This window comes from Tupaia chinensis, unplaced genomic scaffold, assembly GCF_000334495.1.
Source record: "Tupaia chinensis unplaced genomic scaffold, TupChi_1.0 Scaffold000131_1, whole genome shotgun sequence".
In the NCBI taxonomy this organism is placed as follows: domain Eukaryota; kingdom Metazoa; phylum Chordata; class Mammalia; order Scandentia; family Tupaiidae; genus Tupaia; species Tupaia belangeri.
Genome location: NW_006159600.1, coordinates 308,632 through 328,486, shown reverse-complemented (window position 1 = coordinate 328,486; position 19,855 = coordinate 308,632). Strand labels below are relative to the sequence as shown.

General features: G+C 40.8%; 1 protein-coding gene and 1 pseudogene across 1 annotated transcript; both read left to right on the top strand.

The window, feature by feature from the left end:
• The first annotated feature begins 1,774 nt into the window (after positions 1-1,774).
• ZNF761 (zinc finger protein 761) lies at positions 1,775-12,884 on the top strand (annotated as a pseudogene).
• Positions 12,885-17,153: 4,269 nt separating this feature from the next.
• Positions 17,154-18,506, top strand: LOC106734509 (zinc finger protein 677). Its single transcript, XM_027770397.1, has one exon. The coding sequence runs from the start codon at positions 17,154-17,156 to the stop codon at positions 18,504-18,506; it is 1,353 nt and encodes a 450-aa protein (XP_027626198.1).
• The last annotated feature ends 1,349 nt before the right edge of the window (positions 18,507-19,855 follow it).

Sequence of the window (19,855 nt, the reverse complement as noted above, 5' to 3'; positions counted from 1 at the left end):
TGTTTCACAGTAAAGTTAAACTTTTACAGTTCATGATTTGCACTTAAACAGAAAACAAAGATAGGTCTCTGAATATCTCATTTATTTTATTTTCAAGTTAAAAATACTCTTCCAAGTAACTGAGACTAAAGACTTTAAAAAAAATTTTAAGAAAGACTTTAAGAGGAGCCAGCAGGTGTTACAGTGGTTGTCCCTGGACTTCTGCACAGCAGACTGTAGTTCAAGTGCTGGACCTGGCAGCTTGCTTTCTCACTTTCCCTTTCCTCCCTGTCTCTCTCTGGCAAGTGCATGTACATCACAAAACAAAAAGAAGAAGAGATTGGCAGGTGACGTGGTGGCTGAGGTGCTGGACTCCAACATGGACGACAGCAGTTTGAATCCCAGACCTGGTGGCTTGCTTTCTCACTTTCCCTGTCTCTCTCTGGTCAAATTAAAAAATAATAATAAATAAAATAAAATAAATAATTCTAAAACATAGCAATGATAATAATAAACATAATTAAATAATTATTTAAGAGAACTTTTTTTGAGAGATTTTTGCTATAGGTCGTGTGTGCTCACCAGAGAGACAGAAAGCAAAAAGTCACTCCCATCCCTGGGAGTATGGTCAAGTCACAGTCCCCTCTCCTCCATTCTCCTCTCTGGATTTCAGGCATGCACGCACACATGCCCAGCGTACTTGTTTGTTTTATGTTTTTGCCATAGGATGTGTGCATTAACCAGAGAGAGAGAGAAGGAAAGTGAGAAATCCCCCCAGGGGGGAGGGCCACTTTAAAATCCCCTCTCCTCCATTCTCCTCTAGGAATTTTGGGCCCTCATGTACATGTGGCCCATGCAATTCCCCACTGACCTGAGTTTTAAGCCTGGGGGACCAGAACTCCAACAACTGTCAATTAGTCAACTACATGGGAGTCCAGCAACCCTAACCATTACATCAACTCCAGGTCTCGCTAAAAAAAAAAAACACTGTAAAATATAGTCAAAATTACAATGGTCTTTAGTAATTCATGATTTAAGCAATGTACAAGTTGCCACTCACTATGCCTCAGTGGTACTTAGATTTTAATTCATCTCAAGAAGTGTGGAATTAAAACAACAAACTAAATTTAAAGGAATACAAATGAATTTGCAGCAATACAAGTTGAATTTGTTGTGCGTTTAAACTCATAGGACCAGCAGGTGGTGTGGTGTTTAAGGCCTGGACTCTCCCACATGGCTGACAACTTCCTTACTTGCCTCTGCTCTATCTCTGGTGAGTAGCCGTGCCCTGTAGCTAATTAAATAATAATAATGATAAAATGAACATTTAAAATAATTCTTTTAAAAGAAAAAAGTAAACTTATATAACTCTCCACTTCACCCCTTCAGCCCCCCAGTCTTAGGCCTAGCCCCACGAAGTTCTTTGAGCTAAGGCCAGGGTGCATCTCCACCTCCAAAAGGAGACTAACGGTGGGGGCTGCGGACAAACACACCCACACGAACAGAGACCCAAGGAAGAGAAGCCGGATCCCCCGACCCCAGGCCCGGCCCATGCTCGCACCGCGCCCACACCCGGACCGCACCCAAGCCCCGCCCATGCCCACGCCACGCCCACGCCGCGCCCACGCCGCGCCCACGCCGGAGCCCCGCGGATCCGGGACACCGCCCGCCAAGCTCACACCGTCACTGTGTTTTGACCCACCCCTTAAAACACCGCAATACACGCGCACATGCGCAGTTTCCGGCAGACCCGGAAGTAGATTGTGACGGGTTACTGGCGCTCTGGGGTGAGTCTCCCATCTTTCTGATTCAGATCTGTGTTTTGTGGGCCCCAGGCCTGGCGCTCCGCCCGTCGGCGTCAGGGGGCGCCTGTTGAGTAAAATGCCTGGCCTGCGCATCGCTGTCCGGCGGCACCGCAGACGTCCCGAGCCCTGTGGTTCCGTGCAGGTCCCGGAGGGCTGCGTCCATTTTTGATCAAGTTCTGAGGCGAGAACCGGCCCTGCCCTTCTGCCTTCGGTCCACGTAGACACAGAACCACCGTCCGACCGGCCTGTCGTTTTCCTGCTCGAACCCTTTCTCTGGCCTCGATTTCTTCTTCTTGCCCAACTCTGGCGGTTGAAGTCCTCACTCAGGAGTTGGCTACACGCACTTTGCCCTTCGTCGTGGAGAGCAAAGGGGCGACAGAAATGAGGGAGACGGAGAAATATCTGGAGCTACAGGGCAGTCAGGCAGTTTTTCAGGAGCAAGCCTCGATATTAAAACAAAGGTACTGCAGAATGGGATCAGAGGGACACTAAGTGAGCAGAGATAGAGAGGAGAAAACTAAGACATGGAAAAAATAGGAAAGCATTAGCAGAGAGGGGAAAGCACATAGTGGTGGGGGGGTGACACAAATCCAGCTGAGTTCACTGGATTATGGAACATAAATTATGAAGTACTGACTTGCGGCTAATTTATTTTGTAAAGAATTATTTTATTTTATTTTGTATTTAATTTGATGAGAGAGAAAAGGAAAGTGAGAAAACAAGCCACCAGGTCCAGGACTCAAACTGAGGTCAGCCATATGGTAGTTCAGCACCTTAACCACTGTGCCACCTACCACCTGCTGGCCCCATGGCTAAGCTATTAATATTTTGTTTTTAAATTTGTTAAATTGCTTCATTTCTGCAAAAGAGAATGAGAATTGCAGAACTATTATATGAGGCTTCTGAATACTTTTTAAAGAATTATTCTGTTTAACTTTACTTATTTATTTTAATTTGGCCAGAGAGAGACAGAGTGAGAAAGAGAGAGAGAGAGAGAGGGAAAGAAAGAAAGGAGGTCCTGGAGTAGAACTGCAATCGGCCACGTGGGAGTCCAGTGCCCTTAACCACCACACCACCAGCCAGCCCCTCTTCCAATTTTTTCTGATTATATTTTATACTTATTTATTTAGTCCATGAGCACGAGACAAAAACAGCACCCAGGTGCTCAGTATCTTGGGACAGACATACCCTCCCATGTGGGTCACCCTCACAGAACATGATATTTTACTACTGCACCATTGTCAAGCCCCAAGAGTTTTCCAATTATCACATCAGAAGATACTACCATTTGCAAACCAGCAGGTGTCTTGGCGGTTAAGGCTCTGGATGCTCCCGCATGGCCTTCCACAGTTCAAGTCTTGGACCTGGTGGCTTGCTTTCTCACTTTCCTTCTCTCTCTGTATCTGTCTTTCTCTGGTCAAATTAAAATAAGTGAATGAATAAATAAAATTAAGTAAATAATTCTTTTTTTAAAAAAAGATAATACCATTTGCAAACCCTATTCAGCCCAAATCAGAGGCATAGTTCATTCCAGGTCACCCTTTTCCCTTTCTCTGATCATGGAAGAGAAGAGTTCAAAAAAGGGGAAACACTCTGGCAACACATGGTGCCTTTTAAAGAGGAGGTTAGTTAACAATATTGTCCTTTCCCCCATTTATGTGGCACCTGTCATTCTTTTCTAAATTTATACTCAAACTTGTTTTAAATTTAATCGCAGAATTGCCTGGATATTTTTAATTGAGAAATTACTTTATTCTTTTTATTTATTTATTTATTTATTTTTGGAGAGGTTTTTGCTATAGGGCGTATGCGCTCACCAGAAAGACAGAAAGTGAGATATCATCCCCCAGGGGGATGGCCACACCACAATTCCTTCTCCATTCTCCTCTCAGGATCTTGGGCACACATGCACATGTACCCAGCATGAGTTTAAGCCACTGGGTCTGGGACTCAAACTGTGGTCAACTACATGGGATTCCAACAACATAACCATTATGCCAATTGCTGGTCCTGGAAATTAATTTATTCTTAATTCTTGCTATTCAGGTTGTGAGGCTTAAATGTTTTCTACTCGTTATCATAAATTGGAACTGTACTTTGACATTTGGCTACTGATTTAGTGTTTCACTGTGCATCTGGTAAGGATGTTGATAATCTCTTAACACTCAAAACCTAGGTTAACAAGTTAATTTAATATTCAGTTTCTTTCTTTCCTTATGTGATGTGTGAAGTAGCCAGCTCTGAGCTAAAGTCTCCAACTAAGTAGGTTTCTCACAGTCCCTTTTGTCCTTTCTTTACAAGATGTTGAAGGATGGGCTGAATTGATGTGGCATTTTGTTGCAGCGGAGCCCATTTGTTCATGATAAAGAGATTATTCAGTGTTCATCTCTGCAGCTTATCCCATTTCATGTTTTCCAGGAGTAATAACTTTATAATTTCATTTTTTCTTTATTATTTGCCAAATGCATACTCACCAGAGAGAGAAAGGGAGGGAGAGAAAATACCCACTACTGGGATATGATCATACTGCAATCTCTTCTCTATTCCTCCATTTTGTCAGGATTTGGGACATGCACACACATGTGCTGGGTGTGTTTTTCAAGCAATAGGGGTGCTAGGATTCAAACCATATGGTTGGTTATGTGGAATCCAGCTCCTTGAGTCACTAAGTCACAGAGCCAGCCTATGTAATTTCATACTTTTTAAATATTTTATAGAAAAAGAGAAAATAAGTGCTCAGGGTTGATTAAACCCACAAAACAGAAGCTTCTCCTATTCAGGAATATAAAAAGTAATGTAGAGGAGACCAGCAGTTGGCGTAATGGCTGTGTTGTAGTCGACTGCTATTCGAGTCCTGGACCTGGTGGCTTAAACTCACACCAGGCACATGTGCGTGCGTGCCCAAGATCCTGAGAAAAGAATGAAGAAGGAATTTTGGTGTGGCTATCACCCCGGGGGGTGATTTCTTGCTTTCTGTCTCTCTGTCTCTCTCTGTCTTTCTGGCAAGCGCATGTGCCCTATAGCAAAAACCTCTCAAAAAAAAAAAAAAAAAAGTAATGTAGAATAAGAACAAACCCTTTCCACTACCCTATCCAGGCCTCTGTTTCAGAATTCAACCAAGTTCTATTTACTCAGCTCAGACCTCTTCAGAGTAACTTGGCGAAATAACTGTCCTCTCTAAGCCTCATTGTGTCTACCTATAACATGGAGAAGACAGTGTAGATCAAGAATTCTGAATCTAAGCAAGTAAGATCCCTGAAATTATTTTCAGAGTTGAGTGTGTCTCTATATGTGGCAGTTTTTTTGAGAGAGGGTGCCCAGTTATAATTAAAACCTTAAGTAGCTCTCAATCCTCCCAAAAATGATAGATACCACCAGGGATGAGGCAGGAACAGAGGCTTAGAGATAAGAGAGTTGTTTCTTCTCTGTCTCTGTATCAGGAGTAAGCCTTACGTTCATCTCTTGTGTCATCTCTTAGCATTAAACCTTTTTATTGTTTCCCATCACTCTCAAGATAAAATTGAAACTACTCACTGTGCTACAGCAACAAACTCTAGAGCTGGTGTGGCTTTGTTCACAGTTGTTCGAAATTGAGGGAAGGTTCAGATTTTCATATGCTATATTGACTAGTGGTTGATGCTTGCTACCCGGGATAAGGCCATAAACTTGGAAAAGGCATTTCTCTTTGTCTGAATGCCAAGGGAACAAGGAACAATGCAGTTAAAGCAGAATGAGTGGGTTTCAGCAGAGGGCTTTTTGAAGGGTGGGAAAACTCACTTATTAGTCTCTGTATAGCAGTTTGTTCTTGCTGAATCCCTCCTATTGCAGTGGGCAGCTAAAGAACATCTTTACTAAGGTTTTCCCTCTGTGTGTACTTACAGCAGAGGGAAAAGATATATTGATTCTAAGCATTAAACAACCCTTATTTTTGACACACAGACAAATCTTACCTGAGAAGCCCAGGGAAGAGGAAAGAAAAAAGAGGAGGGAATGGCTCTTTCCCAGGTAAAACTCATTTTCTTAGTTGTCTATCCTTTCCTAACTGAAATGCCATTTTTTGGACTTGCTGTTCTCTGACTTACATGTCCTGTTTAACACTTATTTTCACACCCAGGGCCTTCCTTCAGTCCTATGTCCACATAGATTCCATCTCATCTCACCATTATTTAGAAATTGGAAAGAGACTCAAATTAGATGATCATCCCAGAAAGCATGTGCATGTGCATGCCCAGAATTCTGAGAGGAGGATGGAGGAGAAGGAACTGTAACTTGGCCATCTACCTTGGGGATGATTTCTCTCTTTCTGTCTGTCTCTCCAGTAGCGCATGCCTCCTATAGCAAAAATCTCTCTTGAAAAATAATGCATTTAAAGGGGCCAGCGGTTGTCATGGAAGTTAAGGCACTGGACTCCCATGTGGTCAACCCCAGCTTAAGTCTCGGACCTCATGACTTGAAACTCATACTGGGTGTGTGTGTATGTGTTTCCCAAATCCCAAGAGGATAGAGGAGAATAGATTGAGGTGTGATCAACCCTCCTAGGGGCTGATTTCTTACCTTCTGTCTCTCTGGCAAGTGCATGTACTCTATAGCAAAAATCTGTCTCCCCCTCAAAAAAAAATTATGGGTTGTCATTGAAGAAAGGATGAAGTGAAGCCTTTCCATTCTTTTTCTCTTTTAATCCCTTTGAGAGATTTTTTACTATATGGTGTGTGTGCTTGCCAGAGACAGAGGCAGAAGGTGAGAAATTACCCCCCCAGGGAGGATAGCCATGCTTCATTCCCTTCTCCTCCATTCTCTTCTCTGGACTTTGGGCACACATGCACACATACCTGGTGTGAGTTTTAAGCTGCCAGGTCCAGGACTTGAACCACAGTCAGTTATGTGGGAGTCCAGTGACATAACCATTAAGCCATCTGCTGGTCCCAATGTATATTTATCTAGATCAGTGAAATTTCCACTTTATTATGCTTTTGTGTTGCTCTTTAACATCCTGTCGTTTCAACTTACTGAACTTCCTTTAGTCCTTCATGTAAGGCAGGTTGTTTTTTGTTTTGTTTTGTTTTTGTCTCTATAGGGTGCATTTGCTCACCTGAAAGAGGGAAAGTGAGAAATCACAGGGGCTAGCCACTCTACAATCCCTTCACCTCCCATTCTCCTCTCGAGATTTTGGGCATGCCTGGACACATGCTTAGCATGATTTTCAAGCTGCTGGGTCTGGGACTCAAACTGTGATCAGCCATGTAGGAGTCCAGCACCTTAAGCACCACACCACCTGCTGGCCCCATTTAAGACAAGTTTAGTGGTCATGAACTCCATTAGCTTTTTTGGTCTGAGAAAGTTCTTATTGCTCCTTCAGGACAGTTTTGATAAGTTTACTATCCTTGATTGGCAGTTTTATTCTCCCAAGATGTTCAATATATCCATACTTCTGTCCAGCAAGGTTTTTGCTGATAGATCTACTGATAGTCTTATAGTGGTTCCCTAGTATGTGATGCATTGCTAACCTGCAAAGTTTAGAAATAAATTATTTGTAAATCACTTGTCTAATAAAGTCTAGTGTCCAGGACCAGCAGTTAGCGTAAGGGCTATGTCGCTGGACTCCCACGTAGTCAACCACGGTTCGCGTCCCGGACCCGGTAGCTTAAAACTCAACGCCGGGCACGTGTGTGTGCGTGCCCAAGATCCCGAGAGGAGAATGGAGGAGAAGGGATTGCGGCGTGGCCATCCCCCCTGGGGGGTGATTTCTCGCTTTCTGTCTCTCTGTCTCGCTCTGTCTGTCTGGCGAGCACACGCGCCCTATAGCAAAAACTTCTCCAAACAAACAAACAAACAAACAAACAAAAAACAAAGTCTAGTGTCCATAATATAAGAAAAATATCTACAACTTAACAAAGATATGCAAGCATGCAACAAGTACGTGAAAAGTTGTCCAACAAAATCAGTCATTAGCAAAATGCAAAATTAAAACCACAATATGGTTCCCAGACAGTGGTGCAGTGCTAAAACATGACAGTCTACAAAGGTGACTCACATAGGAGGGTTCCAGGTTTGTGAATAGTGACTTCCTTGAGTATGCTGGACACATATGTGCCAATAGTCCTCAGCCACCTATAGCTGGGGGTGGATCTTGGCATCAAGACCTTGTTAGGGGTGTTGTCTCCCATTCATAGCAAAAAGAAAGAAGAGACTTTTTTTCATTTAAAAACAAAAAACACAATCAGTTATCACTTTATACCCACTATGATGGCTATAATAAAACAGAAAATAAAGAATGCTGGTAAAGATTTGGAGAAATTGGAATCTTGATGTAGTCATGGCAAATAATTTAGCCACTGAGGAGAACAGTTAGGCAAATCCTCAAATAGTTGAACCACATGACACAACAATTACTTTTATACCCAAAAGAATTAAAAACAATTATTCAAACAGATACTTGTACACAAATGTTTATAGCATCATTGTAATAGCCAAAAGGTAGAAACAACCCAAATGTCCATCAATGGATGAATGAATAAATTAAAAATATATGGTATCGCCATATAATTGAATATTTATTATTCAGCCATGATACATGCTACATTATGGTTTAATCTCTTGTTTTTGTTTGTTTTGAGAGGTTTTTGCTATAGGGTGTGTACTCTCACCAGACAGACAGAGACAGATAGACAGAAAGCGAGAAATCACCCCCCAGGGGGGATGGCCACACCACACTCCCTTCTCCATTCTCCTCACACACACATGCGCCCAGTGTGAGTTTTAAGCCACCAGATCCAGGATACGAACCCCGGTTGACTACATGGCAGTCCAGTGACATAGCCATTACACTAACTGCTGGTCCCCATTATGGATTAATCTTGAAAAATTGTTTTAAGTGTATGAAGTGAGACAGACTATATATATAAATTCCACTTATAGAAATGGCTGGAATAGCTAAACTCATAGAGACAAAAAGATTAATGGTTTGCAGGGACTGTGTATGAAGTGGGAAATGGAGAGTGACTACTTAGTGAGTATAGTTTCCTTTGGAGCTATTAAGATGTTTCTGCAATGACAGGGATCATATTTATACAGTATTGTGAATGTACTAATTGCCACTGAATTGTATAATTTAAAATGACTAATTTTTAAAAATATTTATTTATTTATTTTTAATTTGCTATAGAGCACATGTACTCACCAGAAAGAGGGAACGTGAGAAAGCAAGCTTGCCAGGTCCAGTACTCGAACCAAAGTCACCCATGTGGGAAGTCCAGAACCTTAACCACCACACCACTTGCTGACCCTCCAAAATGACTAATTTCATGTTATGTGAATTTCACCTCAGATTTTGTAAAAGAAGTTAGGGATTGGGTGAACTGGTAGCATAGTAGTTAAGGTGCTAGTAAATTACAGTTCGCGTACTGGACCTGGTAGCTTGAAATCATGCCAGGTGTGTATGTGTGTGTACATGCTAAAAATCTCAAGAGGAAAATGAAGGAGAAGCGATTACAGTGTGGCCATTTCCTGGGTGGTGATTTCTCATTTTCCCTCTGTCTCTCTGATAAGTACATGTTCTCTACGACAAAAATAAAAAGTAATTTTTAAAAAATAGGAATGTGTAACTTATATAATCTCACATGGATCAATCATTACACTCAGTTTACCAAGTCAGTCCTTAAACCTCTCTCCTCATTTTGTCTGAAAATAATCTTCCAATGTCAACCTGGTGAAATGTGTTTTCATTTCAGGGGCTGTTTACATTCAGAGATGTAGCCATAGAATTCTCTCAGGAGGAGTGGGAATGCTTAGACTCTGCTCAGAGGGCCTTGTACAGGGATGTCATGTTGGAGAACTACAGGAACCTGGTCTCCCTGAGTGAGTATAACTCTCTTTTAGATATCAGTAACTGTGCTTGTATATCTCTAAATTTTCCCTTTTGAGTCTCTTGGGAGCCCCTAACTGGCTTGTTTGAATTAATTTTTTCTTTTTCAAGGTTTTTGCCACAGGGCACATGCACTCACCAGAGTAACAGAATGAGACAGTGAGACGGAAAGTGAGAAATCTCTCCCCAAGGGATTGGACATGCTGCAATCCCTTTTTCTCCTTTATCCTCCTGGGATTTGGGGCACACTTGAACTCATTCATACCTGGCATAAGTTTTGAGCCACCATGTCCAGGACTTGAACTGCAGTCAGCCATGTAGGAGTCCAGCACCTTAATCACCATGCCACCTTCTGGCCCTAACTTGTCTGAATTTTTAATTCCTGTTCTTAGAGATTGAAAGTGTCTTGATTAAGAATGGAAAGACTGGTTCAATAATGCTTGTTGCATTGGATCAGAAATCGTAAATACTCATTATTGGACAGGGCTTTGACTGGAATGTTGTATCTGAAGATCAATCAGAGAACTGTGAAACTAAGGTGGATCTCAAGTAAGCCAACAGAAGCTCTTAGAAAGATGGCCTGGCACCATAAATAGTTCTGCCTGGTGGAGGAGAGGATTAGAGAAGATATATGAAAGTATTTATGACCTAAAATAACCTGAACTTTTCCAGCCCAGCATTGTAATCAGTAGATATTGTAAAAGAGCAACCACACCAGAGGATTATCTTGAGAAAGACTTTGAAGGAAGGGACCAGCAGTTAGCGAATGGAGGAGAAGCGATTGCAGTGTGGCCATGACCCCTGGAGAGTGATGTCTTGCTTTCTGTCTCTCTGTCTCTCTTTGGTGAGCACATGCATCTTATAGCAAAAACCTCAAAAAAAAAAAAAAAAAAAAGAAAAGAAAAGAAAAAAAAAGAAAGACTTTGAAGGAAGAAAAAGAGACTGATCTTTTTTGCTGGCAGATGGTATATCACAGAATACTTGGTAGGCAAGGCTGAATTGAGAAGGTGTATGTGTGATTAGTGTGCTGGGCATTTGCTTTTCAACAATTTGAGTGATTGACATGTAAATATTTTTTCAAAAATATTTAAAATCATACTGTTTCTGTTATAGAGTCACAAACAAAATTATACAAAATTACAAGAAATATTTTGAACATTATCTTTAAAATTCAGTATTTTGAAATTTTGAAAGTTGTTTATCTGTCAAGAACTATAGAGTATGAGCAAAAAATTTTTTTTGATATGTAAAGTTACTGTGGGAAAATGTAAAAATAAATAAATTAATAATAATTTAAAAAAAACAGCTATAGCAAAAAAAAAAAAAAAAAAGAGGTGAATGGAAAAGCTGGGACCGGCAAATAGCGCAATGGTTACATTACTGGACTCCCATGTACTCGACCGTGATTCAAGTCCCGGACCTGGTGGCTTAAAACTCACACCAGGCACATGTGCATGCATATCCAAAATCCCAAAAGGAGAATGGAGGAGAAGGGGTTACAGCGTGGCCATCTACCCTGGAGGGTGATTTCTCACTTTCTGTCTTTGTCTTTCTGGTGAACACACACGCCCTATAGCAAAAATCTTTAAATAAAAAATAAGAATGGAAAGGCTTCATTTCACCCTTTCTGCTATGATAACCCACTTTTTTTTTTTTTTGAGAGAGAGAGATTTTTACTATAGGGTCCATGCGCTTGCCAGACAGACAGAAAACACAAAATCACCCCCTCAGAAGGGATGGCCATACTGCAATCCCTTCTTCTTCATTCTCCTCTCAGGATTTTGGGCATACATGCACATGTATCCAGTGTGTTTCAAACCTCCAGGTCCAGGACTCGAACTGTGTTCGACCTCGTGTTATTCCAGCACCTTCACCACTATGAAACCTGCTGGCTCCTGGTATCCCATCTTTAGGTGATAGCTTTTAGTGGACTCTCCCATTGAAGGAGTTTATTGGTAACAAAATTTTTGAAAGAGAATACTGATTAACCTGTTACAGTATCATCCTGCTACATACAGTGGTGGCTCTTGAAGTCAATGAATAGAGTGGTCAGCATGTCCCAGGATATGGAGAAAGTATCTGGAGACCTTGAGTGACAAGTGCCTTCAGTTGTCTTTCTGTTTAGGTGGAGTTTTCCAATGTCCCCCAAGCAGTATGACAATGTTGTTCATCTTTTCATCTCTCCTGTCCTACTAATACTAGACCACCACTAATCTCTTTACTGTCTCCATAGTTCTGCCTTTTCCAAAATATCATAGAGTTAAAATCATACAGTATGTAGCCTTTCGGATTGATTCTTTCACTTAAATGCATTAAATTTCACCAGTAGTATAATTCCTGCAGAATGGGTCAGTAGTAAGCCACTTAAGAAATGAGTTCTATTTTTTTCAAGGTCAGTATTTTAACTGCCTTAAAATAGTCACATTTCCATGAATTTACATGCATAGCTCAGCCCTCATGGGGTCATTCACTCCTTGTCCTTCACTTTTGTTCTTCTAAATTCCAATCCTGACTTTTCCTCAGATTTTTTTTTAATGATCTAGAGCTACTATACTGGTAGCTTCTAGTATTATTTTTAGTATCTCAGCAACCCAGTTTCCACAAGACCTGCCCTTCCCCATGCTGCACACGCTGTGTAAGAATAGCACCTCCTTGCTCTTTCATCTTAGTCGCTGACATGCCATCCAGACTGAGGAAGACCCAGAAACTTCGAGGCCACATGAGCCACGGCCACGGCTGCATTGGCAAGCACCAGAAGCATCCTGGAGGCCAGGGTAATGCTGGTGGCATGCATCACCACAGGATCAACTTCAACAAATATAACCCAGGTTACTTTGGGAAAGTTGGTATGAGGCATTACCACTTAAGGAGGAACAAGAGCTTCTGCCCAACTGTCAACCTTGATAAATTATGGACCTTGGTCAGTGAGCAGACACGGGTAAATGCCGCCAAAAACAAGACTGGAGTAGCTCTCATGATTGATGTAGTGCAGTCCGGCTACTACACAGTTCTGGGGAAAGGAAAGCTCCTGAAGCAGCCTGTCATCGTGAAGGCAAATTCTTCAGCAGGGGAGCTGAGGAGAAGATTAAGGATGTGCGGGGTGCTTGTGTCCTGGTGGCTTGAAGCCACATGGAGAGAGTTTCATTAAATGTTAACAAGTGCTTTTCCCTTGGGAAAAAGAAAAAAGAATAGCACCTACTCTCATACAGGATAGCTTGCTCAGGATGCAGCGTGTGATCATGGTCTATATCAATGTGTGCAGGACATAATTACTCAAATTCTGTTACTGGGGAGAAGTTGCACTGTTAACACATAACCAGCACAGCTCAGGTCCTATATCTCCCTTGGAACATTTCTTCTTTAGCTTCTGGTATTTGCTATGACCTGTTATAATCTGTGCTACCTAGAAGGCCAGTGGTACTTAATGCTTACAGACATAGCTTTTTTTTTTTTTTGAGAGAGAGAGATTTTTACTATAAGGTGTGTACACTCGCTGGAGACACAGAGAGAGACAGAGGGAAAGTAAGAAATTACCCCCTGGGGGTGTCAATGGTGGCCGCGTTGCAATCCCTTCTTCTCCATTCTCCTCTTGGGATTTTTGGCACACATCTGGCATGAGTTTCAAGCTATCAGGTCTGGGACTCAAACAGCAGTTGGCCATGTGGAAGTCCAGTGCCTTAACCACCATGCCACCTGCTGGTCCATGAATATGATCTCTTTTTCTTTCTTTTTTTTTAGGGAGGTTTTGGCTATAGGGCTTGTGCACTCGCCAGAGAGACAGAGACAGACAGAGAGACAGAAAGTGAGAAATCACCCCCCCAGGGGGGATGGCCATGCTGCAATCCCTTCTCCATTCTCCTCGCAGGATCTTGGATACGCACACACACACCCCAAGTGGAGTTTAAGCCCCCAGGTCCGGGACTCGAACCGCAGTCGACTACAGGGGAGTCCAGCGACATAGCCATTATGCTAACTGCTGATCCCTGAATATGATCTCTTTACATGCACATGCAGATTTAAGTCTTGGCTCTTGAATTTTCTTCTTAATTGAGTTAGGGACAGAAACACAAACCTCTTAGGCCCTTTGATTTTATTTGAAAAATTGTAATAATTTACCCCAAGAATGCTTAAATAATAATTTAATGCTGTTAGAGAAATTACAACATTGTATAGCATTAGTATAGACTGAAAGTTACTTCCAGTTTATTAACATGTCAACTTACTTTTTTTTTTTTTTAGAAAGAGATTTTTGTTATAGGGCACGTGTGCTCACCAGAGAGACAGAAAGTGAAAAATTATCCTCCCCTAGGGGATGGCCACACCACAGTTCTTTCTCCTCCATTCTCCTCTTGGGATTTTGGGCACACGTGCCCAGTGTGAATTTTAAGCTGGTCCAGGACTTGACCCGTGGTCAATTACGTGGGAATCCAGCAACATAACCGTTATGCCATCTGCTGGTCCGAACATGTCAACTTTCTGTCATATTTCTAATGAGATTCACCTTTACCTGCATTATTTCTTTTATGTTTTCACTTTGTAATTTTTTTCATATCAGTGTTTTCTCTGACCCTAGATAATACATTTTCAAAGCACATGGTCTATACAAACACACACACACACACACACACACACACACACACACACGGCATACAACTGGAGAATTAGATGACACACTATAGTTAGAGAGTTACTCTATATATTGTTATGTGACTGAAGGCATGAAGTTATTATTATTTTTTTTCTTTTTTTTGAGAGGTTTTTGCTACAGGACGCGTGCGCTCGCCAGACAGACAGAGACAGACAGAGAGAAAGAAAGCGAGAAATCACCCCCGGGGGGATGGCCACGCCACAATCCCTTCTCCTCCATTCTCCTCTCGGGATCTTGGGCACGCAGGCACACACGCCCGGTGTGAGTTTTAAGCCACTGGGTTCGGGATGTGAACCGCGGTCAACTACGTGGGAGTCCAGCGACATAGCCATTACGCTAACTGCTGGTCCCATGAAATTATTATATAATACTGCCTTCTGTAAGTCTTTATAATAATACGCATTGGGAACCAGCAGTTAGCGTAATGGCTATGTCGCTGGACTCCCACGTAGTTGACCGCGGTTCACATCCCGAACCCAGTGGCTTAAAACTCACACCGGGCGTGTGTGCCTGCGTGCCCAAGATCCCGAGAGGAGAATGGAGGAGAAGGGATTGCAGCGTGACCATCCCCTCGGGGGGCGATTTCTTTCTTTCTGTCTCTATGTCTCTCTCTGTCTGTCTGGCAAGCGCACGTGCCCTATAGCGAAAACCTCTCCAAAAAAAAAATAAATACGCATTTACTTGAATCTGATATTTCAAAATTCAATGACTGTCAGCATATTCTTTATTTTTCCTATTGTGTACTTCTGTAATTTAAATTCATTTTTAAAGAATTATTTTTATTTCACTTTATTTATGTATTTATTTTAATTTGACTAGAGAAGGACAGAGAACAAGAGAGAGGGAAAACGAGAAAGCAAGCCACCAGGTCTGGGACTCGAACCATAGTTTGCCATGTGGGAGTCCAGTGCCCTTACCATACCATCGGCTAACCCTAAATTCTTTCTTTAGTTCTAAGCAAAAACTTTTTAGAATTCCACAAAAAAAATTTTATATAATGATATTTAACTTATTATTTCATGGATTTAACATTGTTTTATTATGATTTACAGAGAGTTTTTTAATATATTTATTATGCAGTATTACTGATAGGCACAAATTGATAATGTTGCAAAATGTGTTCTGCATAGGTATAGTTTTTCTTTTTTAATAATTATTTTATTTAACTTTATTTATTTATTTTAACTTGACCAGAGAGGGATAGAGTGTGACAGAGAGGGAGAGAGAGAGAGAAAGTGAGAAAGCAAGTCATCAGGTCTTTGACATGAACCTCACTCAGCCGTGTGGGAGTCTAGCACCCTCAACCACCACACCACCTGCCAGCCCCATGCATGGGTTTAGTTTTATAACAATTATTCAGATTTACAATGTTGTGAATACTTACAATAGCATTTCATTACATTTTTCCTGATTTTCTTTGAACTATTTTTTTTTTTGAATTGACAGATTCATTGCCAGAAAGAGTCAAAGAGAGGAAGAAGGAGAAAGCACCCCACAGTCATACATGGTCACTCAAGAATCCTTTCTTCATTTCTCCATCCTGTCAGTATTTGCGACATGTACAAACACACACCAAGGTGGTTTTTTAAGCCACCAAGGCTGAGACTTGAACCATGGTCTGCCATGTAGGATCCAGCTTCCTCAATAAAACCAGCCCATGCTTGTACTTTTTTGAGGGATGAGCAATTATGAATCACCATATGTGTATATATATTTTTTTCTTGCTATAAGGTGTGTTCACTAGTCAGAAAGAGACAGGGAGAGAGAGGGAAAGTGAGAAAGCACATCCCCCAAGAGCATGGCCATGCCACAATCCCTTTTACATTCTCCTCTCAGGATTTTGGACATGTATGTGCACATGCCTGGTGTGTTTTTCAAGTTTCCAAGTCTGGGACTTGAACTGCACAGTCAACCATGTGGGATCTAGACACCCTAACCACCATACCACTGGCAGGCCCTATATTTTTTACTAGATTAGTTTGGGCTGTGTTTTACCTTTTATTTGTGTATATAATTTTACAGTAAATAATGTATTATTATTTGTTTGATTTCATCTATGAGACAAACATATGTCCATTGGTATAATCTTTGGGGTGGTGGCAGAAAAATATTCCTTCTTTTAGGACTTGCATCAATCTGTGTAGTATGAGTGTTTTTTTTATAGAGTGTTTGAAACAAATATATAGGATATTTTAAGGGTGTGTGCTCCCATTAACATAATTCTAATTATATGTTTCATTACTACATTACTTTATTTGTTGAGACCTTCTCTTCCCTTTTAGTTATTAAATATTTAAATGTCATGATTGAAAAGCTTTAAAATTTCATTATCACTATTAGTTTTCTTGTAATATTATGTATGTCAATGTAGAATAATTATTTACCAACTTTGTTTAAAGGAAAATCAGGCCAGCTGGTGGTATGGTGGTTAAGTTGGCTGGATCCCACATGGCCAACTGCATGGTTTGAGTCCCAGAACAGGCAGTTTGAACAACATGCCAGGTGCATGTGCATGCATTCCCAATATCCCAATAGGCAGGAAAAATGGAGGAAAAGGGATTGCAGCATGACTATGGAGAATGGGGGTGGGGTATGATTTCTCACCTTCCTTCTGTATCTCTTTCTCTCTCTGTCTCTCTTTAGCAAGTGCACACACCTTTTGGCAAAATTTAAAAGGAAAAAAATGAAAAAGAAAAGCTGTGGTTCTTTATATCTTTCAGATATTTCTGCTGGATTTGCAAGCAAGGTATTATCACCAAAAGAAGATAATAGTAAAGGAGAGTTAAACCATCTGGTATTATTGGAAAAAAATGAAAGCCATGGCATCAGGGATTTTGACCCCAAGGAAGTCTGGAAAAATATGCATAAGTTTGACAACCAGTGGGCATGTAATGCGGGAAATTACGACAGAGTACCTTTGACCTATAACAAAAACCTGACTCGTAGAAAAGATCAACAACATAATAAATCCCTAGTTTGTTTTTCCTCAAAACAGAGTGTTTCTGTAAAAGAGAGTACATGCCAATATTTCATACCAGATAAACCATTTATAAGGGATTTGTTACAAGTGAAAAATAGCATAAGCCATTCTGGAAACACATATTTGAAGTGTTTTGAAAATAGGATTGGATTAAATTTACAGGCACATCTGGCTCATCTGCAGAGATTTAAAATTGATGAAAAAGCTTATGAATATAACCAAGTTAAGAAATCTATCAATAATGGATCTTCAGTTTCACCACTTCAAAGAACTCCTCCTAGTGTCAAAAACAACATTTGCAATAAATACAGGAAGATTTTTAAATACTCTAAGTTACCTTCACAGTATGGAAGAACACATTATAGAGAAAAATCATATGAATGTGATGATTGTGGAAAGGCTTTTAGCAAAAGTTCAAATCTTATTAATCATCAGAGAATTCATTCTGGACAGAAACCTTACAAATGTAATGAGTGTGGGAAATCCTTTAACCAGTGTTCAAACCTCACTAGACATCAAAGAGTCCATACAGGAGAGAAACCATACAAATGTAATGTATGTGGCAAGGTCTGCAGTCAAAATTCAAACCTTGTAAGTCATCAGAGAATGCATACTGGAGAAAAGCCTTACAAATGTAAAGATTGTGGTAAGGCTTTTATCCAACGTTCACACCTTTGGGGACATGAAAGAATTCATACTGGAGAGAAACCTTACAAATGTAGTGAATGTAGCAAAGCCTTTGCTGAGCGTTCAAGCCTTACTCAACATCAGAGAATACATACTGGAGAGAAACCTTACATATGTAATGAGTGTGGAAAAGCTTTCAAGCAATGTTCACACCTCACTAGACATCAGAATATACATCCTGGAGAAAAACCACACAAATGTAATGTATGCGACAAAGCTTTTATCCAAAGTTCAAGCCTGGTGGAACATCAGAGAATCCATACAGGAGAAAAACCTTACAAATGTAATAAATGTGATAAGGCTTTTATCAAACGTTCACATCTTTGGGGTCATCAGAGAACTCATACTGGAGAGAAACCTTACAAATGTAACGAGTGTGGCAAAGCCTTTACTGAGCGTTCAAATCTTACACAACATAAGAAAGTCCATACTGGAGAGAAACCTTACAGATGCAATGAATGTGGCAGAGCTTTTACCCAATTTGCAAACCTTACTAGACATCAGAAAGTACACAGTAAAAGGAAATATAAACAATATACGTGGTAATGCGTTTATCCAAAGCTCAAATCTTGGAGATCATCAAAGAGTATATTGTAGGAGAGAACATAAGAAATACAATGATTGAGACAAAACTTCAGCAAGTATTCAAACTGTACTCATCAGCAGTCTCCAATTTGAAGAGAACTCCTGAAACATAGTAGTGGCATATTCTTTAACCAGAGTTTACACTTCTCTTAATATCAGTATGCATGTACATCTTTGCAAGAAACATACAAATGTGTGGCAAAGTATATCCAAAGTGCAAATCTCTTGGAATGTCAGAAATCATACTATAGAGAAACTTTACAAATATAATTAATGTGACTAGCTTTATAAAAAGCTTACACCTCAGAGCCAGCAGATGGCATTGTGGTTACATTCATTGCTAGACTACCGCGTAATTGACCGCAGTTTGAGTCCTGGACCCAGCGGCTTAAAACTCAGACCGGGCACGTGTGTGTGTATGCCAAAAATTCTGAGACAGGGCCGGCAGGTGGCGTGGTGGTTAAGGCGCTGGACTCCCATATGGCCGACCATGGTTTGTGTCTTGGACCCAGTGGCTTGCTTCCTCACTTTCCCTTTCTGCCTCTTGCCCAATCTCTCTCGTCAAATTTTTTTTTTTATTTCTTTTTTTTTATTTCTTTTTTTTTCAATTTCTTTATTTGCATTCATTTACTGTACATCATTACAACATACAAAATGAGATTTTCCATCCAGAGTACACTGGATATTGTCTCAATCAAGCACATCAATAAACTTGTTATTGTCAGCAAATGATCTTCCATTTCTTGTTTTCTGTATGTTTTGCTCCCCCCCCATCCTTGGTTCCCTATCTCTTACCCTCTGCCACCTCCCGCTCTCCTCCCACACTGTCTCTGGTATCTATGTTTGCTTTCTATACTGTTTTCCCCCCACATTTTATTGAATCACCAAAGACCCTAATCAATCCAAATACCCTCATAGCAAACACAGGTGACACACACATTTCCATGAGCACAAGTCTAACTTTACGCATCCTATAAAGTAGCACCTAGCTGGGGCTACATATCATACTGCAGTCATTGAATATATTTTTTTTCCGAAACTTTTTTTTTTGTAACTCAATTTACATTCCTTCCCTAAGCATCATCACAGCACACAAAATGCAATCTCCCATCCAGTACTCACTGCATAGTGACTCAATCATGTACATTACAAAAAAAAAAATTTCCAATTCTAGTTCCTAGAATTATTTCCACCCCTCTTTCTCACCCTCTGTCCCTTCCCACCCTCCTCTCACACCACCTCCCGTGTCCACAATTGTCCTTCATTCCCTTCCCACCCACATTGCATTGATCACACAATTTCCTACATAA

What these genes read in the sequence shown, in the direction of transcription:
- LOC106734509 (XM_027770397.1), top strand. Translation starts at nt 17,154, where the DNA reads ATGCATAAGTTTGACAACCAGTGGGCATGTAATGCGGGAAATTACGAC.